The sequence below is a fragment of the Triticum urartu genome, chromosome 3A (genome assembly GCF_056163025.1).
Source record: "Triticum urartu cultivar PI428250 chromosome 3A, HENAU_Tu73, whole genome shotgun sequence".
In the NCBI taxonomy this organism is placed as follows: Eukaryota; Viridiplantae; Streptophyta; class Magnoliopsida; order Poales; family Poaceae; genus Triticum; species Triticum urartu.
In genome coordinates, this window is record NC_141875.1 from 729,078,108 (window position 1) to 729,086,885 (window position 8,778).

At 43.7% G+C, this 8,778-nt stretch overlaps 1 protein-coding gene across 1 annotated transcript in view; it reads right to left on the reverse strand.

Moving 5' to 3' along the window:
* Positions 1–7,956: 7,956 nt before the first annotated feature.
* LOC125549492 (rho GTPase-activating protein 2) overlaps positions 7,957–8,778 on the reverse strand; it is a 1,850-nt gene continuing 1,028 nt past the window's right edge. Inside the window, exon 3 of the mRNA XM_048712897.2 lies at positions 7,957–8,293. Within this exon, the coding sequence (XP_048568854.1) occupies positions 8,174–8,293 (120 nt within the window). The 3' untranslated portion in view covers positions 7,957–8,173. The remainder of the gene's footprint in view (positions 8,294–8,778) is intronic.

The window sequence follows — 8,778 nt, forward strand, 5'->3', positions numbered from 1 at the left end:
AAGATGAAGATGGACAAGTGGTTCGCAACAAAGCACGTCTCGTCGCCCAAGGCTACACACAAGTTGAAGGTATGGACTATGGTGAGACATATGCTCCCGTTGCTAGACTTGAGTCCATTCGCATCTTACTTGCTTATGCTAATCACCATAATATCACCTTGTACCAAATGGACATTAAAAGTGCTTTTCTAAATGAAAAATCAAGGAGGAAGTTTATGTTAAGCAACCTCCTGGCTTCGTCAATCCTAAGAAACCTAATCATGTTTACAAACTTCACAAAGCCCTTTATGGTCTTAAACAAGCTCCTAGAGCATGGTATAAATGCTTGACCAAGTTCCTTATTGAAAAAGGCTTTGAAATTGGTAAAATTGATTCTACTATTTTTACTAAAAGGGTTAATGGAGAACTATTTGTGTGCCAAATTTATGTTGATGATATCATATTTGGTTCAACTAACCCTCATTTTAGTGAGAAGTTTGGAAAGCTAATGTCGGAGAAGTTTGAGATGTCTATGATGAGTGAACTCAAATTCTTTCTCGGTTTGCAAATCAAGCAAACTAAGGAAGGTACCTTTGTCTCTCAAACGAAGTACACCAAGGACTTATTCAAGAAGTTCAATATGCAAGAATGCAAAGGTATGACTACACCCATGCCTACTAGTGGACATCTTGATTTGACCAAAGATGGTGAACCGGTTGATCAAAAGGTTTATCGCTCTATGATTGGTTCATTGTTATATCTATGTGCCTCTTGTCCCAATATTATGCTAAGTGTGTGCATGTGTGCACGATATCAAGCTGCTCCTAAAGAGTGTCATCTTAAGGCTGTGAAAAGGATAGTGAGATACCTAATCCATACACCAAATTTTGGCATTTGGTATCCTAAGAGGTCCTCTTTTGATCTTGTTGGATACTCCGATTCGGACTATGCCGGAGACAAGGTTGATAGAAAATCCACTTCGGGTACTTGTCAATTCCTTGGTAGATCTCTTGTGTCTTGGTCTTCCAAGAAACAAAACTCGGTATCCTTATCCACCGCCGAAGCGGAATACATTGCCGCTGGTTCATGTTGCGCTCAATTACTTTGGATGACCCAAATTCTTAAAGATTATGGGATATATGTGAAACATGTTCCATTGCTATGTGACAATGAAAGTGCTATTAAGATTGCTCACAATCCCGTGCAACATTCTCGAACTAAGCATATTGAAGTTCGTCATCATTTCGTTCGAGATCATGTTGCAAAAGGGGACATTAACCTTAAGCATGTTCGCACCGATAAGCAATTAGCGGATATATTCACTAAACCACTTGATGAGAAAGTGTTTTGCAGGTTGAGAGGTGAATTGAACATCATTGATGCTTCAAACTTGGAGTAGGAACTCCATTTGATACATGCAGGGCATGAGCCTATGACTAATCCTTGATATTTCTCTTATGATGCTATTCATATGTCTTGGATATATTTGTACCTTGCATGTTATCTAACCCGTGTAGGTACTTGGTTGAATCTAAATCTATGAGATTGCAACTCACTCACATCTTGAGTAATCTCTACATCACCAAGTCTCTACACAATGGTGGTTGAAGACAAGGAAGCACGAAACCATTCAAACATATCCTTTGGCAAATTCTATGTTGAGTCTCATGATTGTCATTTTGGATACACAAGTGCTCTTCCTTGCAAAGGTAACCCATGTAGGTAGATGAACTCAAACTCCAAGCGGTGCTCCCAACCCTTGATGAACTACATCAACCTTGAGCAACCCACACAAGTTCAACTACAACACCACCACCCAAGGTATGTTATTCCATCTTAGAGAAGCTTTACTCCAAGTCATGAGTCAAAGCAACTCGACAAGATGTGAATACATCAAGATGCTTAAACGAAAAATGGTAACCCCATTTTGAGCTTAAACGATGAGTATGACCTATGATCAAGTGCTCTCACTTGACTCCTAAGTCAACATACTCTAACATAGGTGACTTTGTCACCGACCATTTCTAGATGAAGTTCTCTAGTGTTTCTCCATGCTTTTGCATTTGCATATTTGTTTCCCCTTTCTTTCTTTTCTTTCCTTTTTGTTCTGCATTTTCTGCATCCAATTCATTGCAAATCTTTCAGTTAATTCCTTGCATATCCTTGTGAGATCTTACCTGTCTAGTGAGCTGAGGTGACAAGTGGTTTCACTCTGATGAACTCGGTCACACCGGTTTGTTCTCTTCGGCCCAACCGAAATCTTTCGATGCAACCGAAGCACACAACTCGGAGTCACCGATTCCACCACAGGAAAACCAACTTGCCACTTATTCCTGATTTCTGTTTGCTCCAGCTCCACTCAATGATTCTTGTCCTCTACCAGCATCATATTAGACATGCTGCTTTGCTCTGTGACTCGAGGACCAACCCATTTGTATCACATGTCCAAAAGAGCCTTTCTTGGAAATTGATGCCAAAGGGGGAGAGAGAGATCACAACAAAGCTTAATCCTTCCTATAGGGGGAGAAAGAGAGAATACTCAGGGGGAGAAAGTAGTATCATCAAAGACCCCAGATGCTTGGTGTTCAAGAGGAGAGATGTCACATGTCTTTAAGAGGGGAAAGACATGTTTGGTTGCTTGCTTTAGCTCAAGCTCTGTTGTTTCCTTTTTTGTTGCTCTGATTTTCTGTTCCCTATCTTCTCCCAATATCCCATGCAGATTCAGGGGGAGCAAGACATCTAAGGGAAGGAAATATCTGATTTTATTGCATATCTTTACCTTTGGGGACATGTCTATATCCAATGTGGTACTTAGTACTCACTCTACATGTCATCCCAGTCTTGGTTCTCTTGTGGTTTCTCTTGCTTGCTCTGGTCAGTAGGTGTATCTGTGTTATTTAACCTTGTTTGCGCAGGTTCATCCCATCCTAAGCCAACTCAAGACCACAAGGTAAGTATATGCATCACAGTCATGTGAATGAGAAGTTCTTGCTGATGTACATACTGTTTGCAAGAAGGACTCGTGAGCATGAAGGTACACTTCTCACATTCACATCATTTGCTCTGATGCATATAGCCAAGATACATGTAACACATTGCTTACTCTGTCATGTTTACGCATTCACATGCTCCTATATTTAATATTCACATGATTGCATACATGTAGGGGGAGCCTATGCATGTTACATGTCTTTCCAAAGCTTTACTTGCTATTCTCTATACCCTTTATCTAAAGCTTTGATGTATGTTGTCATCAATTACCAAAAAGGGGGAGATTGAAAGCACAAGTGCTCCCTGGGTGGTTTTGGTAATTAATGTCAACATATCTCTTGTTGGACTAACACTTTTACCTAGTATGGTTCAGATAAGTTCAACAATGGAGTGGCATGGACTAGAGGATGTGGAACCCCTTCAAGATGCTAAGGACAAAGGATTGGCTCAAGCTTCAAGATCAAGACTCTACATTTTCTATTTTAGTGATCCAAGATCACATTGAGTCTATAGGAAAAGCCAATACTATCAAGAGGGGATGAGGTGTTGCTTAATGGCTTGCTTGCTCAAAGTGCTTAGTGATATGCTCCAAAACCCTCAACTACCTTCCCACATCCACATATGACCTAAACCAAAAGTCAAACTCGGCCCCACCGATTCTATCTATCCGGCGCCACCGAGTTTCAGATGTCATAGCCACTGCCACAAACCCTAGCAAATCGGTTTCACCGATAGGGATCTCGATCTCACCGAGATGGGATTGTAATCTCTCTGTGTATGTCCATTACCAAGATCAGTCTCACCGAGTTTGAGCAATCGGTACTACCGAGATTACAATGCAAACTCTCTGGTTAGCTTATTACCAAAATCGGTCCCACCGAGTTTGTGTAATCGGTCTCATCGAGTTTGCCTGACCAACTCTCTGGTTAGCTTATTACCAAAATCGGTCCCACCGAGTTTGTGTAATCGGTCACACCGAGATTACGTTATGCCCTAACCCTAACCATATCAGTCCTACCGAGTTGCATCTCAGTCCCACCGAAAATCCTAACGGTTACTAGGTTTGCTGAATCGGTCCGACCGAGTTTAACCATTCGGTCCCACCGAGTTTGGCAAATTGTGTGTAATGGTTAGATTTTGTGTGGAGGCTATATATACCCCTCCACCCACTCTTCATTCATGGAGAGAGCCATCAGAACATACCTACACTTCCAATACACATTTTCTGAGAGAGAACCACCTACACTTGTGTTGAGGTCAAGATATTCCATTCCAACCATATGAATCTTGATCTCTAGCCTTCCCCAAGTTGCTTTCCACTCAAATCTTCTTTCCACCAAATCCAAATCCTGTGAGAGAGAGTTGAGTGTTGGGGAGACTATCATTTGAAGCACAAGAGCAAGGAGTTCATCATCAACACACCATTTGTTACTTCTTGGAGAGTGGTGTCTCCTAGATTGGCTAGGTGTCACTTGGGAGCCTCCGACAAGATTGTGGAGTTGAACCAAGGAGTTTGTAAGGGCAAGGAGATCGCCTACTTCGTGAAGATCTACCGCTAGTGAGGCAAGTCCTTCGTGGGTGACGGCCGTGATGGAATAGACAAGGTTGCTTCTTCGTGGACCCTTCGTGGGTGGAGCCCTCCGTGGACTCGCGCAACCGTTACCCTCCGTGGGTTGAAGTCTCCATCAATGTGGATGTACGATGGCACCACCTATCGGAACCATGACAAAAACATACGTGTCTCTAATTGCGTTTGAATACTTCAAACCCTTCTCTTTACATTCTTGCAAGTTGCATGCTTTACTTTCCGCTGCTCATATACTCATTGCATGCTTGCTTGATATGTATTGTGTTTGTTAAACTTGTGCTTAAACTCCACTTAAACTTAAGAATATTAAAAACTATAACTTTTGGCACTTAGTGTATAATCACCCCCCCCCTCTAGACACCTCTTCTCGATCCTTTCAAGAGGTGTTGATATCCTTTGTGTCCAAGAAACCAAATGGAGAGGACAGAAGGCGAAGGAGGTGGAGGATACCGGCTTCAAGCTGTGGTACACGGGGACGGCTGCAAATAGAAATGGCGTTGGCATCTTGATCAACAAGAGCCTCAAGTATGGAGTGGTAGACGTCAAGAGACGTGGGGACCGGATTATCCTGGTCAAGCTGGTAGTTGAGGACTTGGTTTTCAATGTTATCAGCGTGTATGCCCCACAAGTAGGCCACAATGAGAACACCAAGAGGGAGTTCTGGGAAGGCCTGGAAGACATGGTTAGGAGTGTACCGATTGGTGAGAAGCTCTTCATAGGAGGAGACCTCAATGGCCACGTGGGTACATCTAACATAGGTTTCGAAGGGGCGCATGGGGGCTTTGACTATGGCATCGGGAATCAAGGAGAAGATATCTTAAGTTTTGCTCTAGCCTACAACACGATTGTAGCTAACACCCTCTTTAGAAAGAGAGAATCACATCTTGTGACTTTTAGTAGTGGCCAACACTCTAGCCAGATTGATTTCATCCTCTTGAGAAGAGAAGATAGGCGTGCGTGCCTAGACTGTAAGGTGATACCTGGAGAGAGTGTTGTACCCCCAGCATAAGCTGGTGGTTGCTGACTTCCGCTTTCATATTCGTGTCCAACGGGATAAGCGTGCCAAAGTCGCTAGAACGAAGTGGTGGAAGCTCAAGGGGGAGGTAGCCCAGGCGTTCAAGGAGAGGGTCATTAAGGAGGGCCCTTGGGAGGAAGGAGGGGATGCAGACAATGTGTGGATGAAGATGGCGACTTGCATTCGTATGGTGGCCTCGGAGGAGTTTGGAGTGTCCAGGGGAAGGAGAAGCGAAGATAAGGATACCTGGTGGTGGAATGATGATGTCCAGAAGGCGATTAAAGAGAAGAAAGATTGCTTTAGACGCCTATACCTGGATAGGAGTGCAGACAACATAGAGAAGTACAAGATGGCGAAGAAGGGTGCAAAGCGAGCTGTTGGTGAAGCAAGGGGTCGGGCATATGAGGACCTCTACCAACGGTTAGGCACGAAGGAAGGCAAAAGGGACATCTATAAGATGGCCAAGATCCGGGAGAGGAAGACGAGGGATATTGGCCAAGTCAAATGCATCAAGGACGGAGCAGGCCAACTCTTGGTGAAGGACGAGGAGATTAAGCATAGATGGCAGGAGTACTTCAATGAGACCAACATGCGTTTTGTGCGACGAGAATGAGAGTTCTACCATTGAACTGGACGACTCCTTTGATGAGACCAACATGCGTTTTGTGCGGCGAATCCAGGAGTCTGAGGTCAAGGAGGCTTTAAAAAGGATGAAAGGAGGCAAGGCGATGGGCCCTGATTGTATCCCCATTGAGGTGTGGAAAGGTCTCGGGGACATAGCGATAGTATGGCTAACCAAGCTTTTCAACCTCATTTTTCGGGCAAACAAGATGCCAAAAGAATGGAGACGGAGTATATTAGTACCAATCTTCAAGAACAAGGGGGATGTTCAGAGTTGTACTAATTACCATGGAATTAAGCTAATGAGCCATACAATGAAGCTATGGGAGAGAGTCATTGAGCACCGCTTAAGAAGAATGACAAGCGTGACCAAAAATCAGTTTGGTTTCATGCCTGGGAGGTCGACCATGGAAGCCATTTTCTTGGTACGACAACTTATGGAGAGATATAGGGAGCAAAAGAAGGACTTGCATATGGTGTTCATTGACTTGGAGAAGGCCTATGATAAGATACCACGGAATGTCATGTGGTGGGCCTTGGAGAAACACAAAGTCCCAGCAAAGTACATTACCCTCATCAAGCACATGTACGATAATGTTGTGACAAGTGTTCGAACAAGTGATGTTGACACTGATGACTTCCCGATTAAGATAGGACTGCATCAGGAGTCAGCTTTGAGCCCTTATCTTTTTGCATTGGTGATGGATGAGGTCACAAGGGATATACAAGGAGATATCCCATGGTGTATGCTCTTTTGCGGATGATATGGTGCTAGTTGACGATAGTAGGACGGGGGTAAATAGGAAGTTAGAGTTATGGAGACAAACCTTGAAATCGAAAGGGTTTAGGCTTAGTAGAACTAAAACCGAGTACATGATGTGCGGTTTTAGTACTACTAGGTGTGAGGAAGAGGAGGTTAGCCTTGATGGCCAGGTGGTACCCCAGAAGGACACCTTTCGGTATTTGGGATCAATGCTGCAAGAGGATGGGGTATTGATGAAGATGTGAACCATCGAATCAAAGCCGGATGGATGAAGTGGCGCCAAGCTTCTGGCATTCTCTGTGACAAGAGAGTGCCACAAAAGCTAAAAGGCAAGTTCTACAGGACGGCGGTTCGACCCGCAATGTTGTATGGCGCTGAGTGTTGGCCAACTGAAAGGCAACATGTTCAACAGTTAGGTGTGGTGGAGATGCGTATATTGAGATGGATGTGTGGCCACACGAGGAAGGATCGAGTCCGGAATGATGATATACGAGATAGAGTTGGGGTAGCACTGATTGAAGAGAAACTTGTCCAACATCGTCTGAGATGGTTTAGGCATATTCAGCGCAGGCCTCCAGAAGCTCCAATGCATAGCGGACGGCTAAAGTGTGCGGAGAATGTCAAGAGAGGGCGGGGTAGACCGAATTTGATATGGAAGGAGTCCGTTAAGAGAGACCTGAAGGATTGAAGTATCACCAAAGAGCTAGCTATGGACAGAGGTGCATGGAAGCTTGTTATGCATGTGCCAGAGCCATGAGTTGGTTACGAGATCTTATGGATTTCACCTCTAGCCTATCCAATTTGTTTGGGACTAAAGGCTTTATTGTTGTTGTTGTAGAATGGCATATCTTTCTGTGGAACATCCTTTTTTTTCCTGCCGAGGGCCATGGAACAATCTTATCGTGGTTAGTGGGCGACATCGCTCAATCTCAGCCCTAGCGAAATCGAACGGTCAATATGATCCGAAGACAAACGGGTGCGATGACATATACACAACCCGAAGTAAAACCAAATTAACCATTCAAAGAGCACAAATGTCCAAAGGAGAAATCAGACATGATTAACAAACGCACACACACATCTAGCTGATTTGCTGGGTCCTAGCTAGGCTCGGGTACATACAAGTAAGCTTAGTCGATGGACACCCAACTGAACGAAATTAACTAAGCACGGGACTAATCGAATTAACCAAAGCGTCAATCAAGGCATCAATTAACTATTTAGGTTGCTTCTTCGTCTGGTCTTGCTGCCTTTGTCGGAGCGCCCGCTCGATGAGCAGGTTCAGGAAGTTCATCACCTGCACCGCGTACTTGAGCGCCGTCAGAGGATCCACCTCCTGCAACACGCGCACCCGGATCAAATAAGTTACATCGATCACGTCAGTCAGAGGAAACTCCAGCTTTAAATTCGTCAGAACTATGAAATTTGGCTGAAAATCCAAGCATCCAGCCTATGAAATTTTTGACAAAAGCTTTGGAGTACAGCAGGCATGTCTGAACTTGACAAAAGTTTTGAAGTCTGACAAATACTGAAACGTCTGCAATGTTCAACATCTTTTGGTGGATTTGATTGGAAACGAGATGCTTGTTTTCCAGTAGAGATTACACTCGAATTTAAATGGAATTAATACAATATAAGTTTGAAGAAATTCGGTTCCCGATTGACTCACATTTGAATGCAAGATATCTGTGTACAGTAACCAAGTAAAATGACTGAATTTTCCCATATTTTTTTGGTGAGATTCATCATTGGGAAATAAGAATATTGCTTGGGCGTTCAAATGTAAAGGCTGTAAATGATCGTAAAGTAGAATGATCAAAA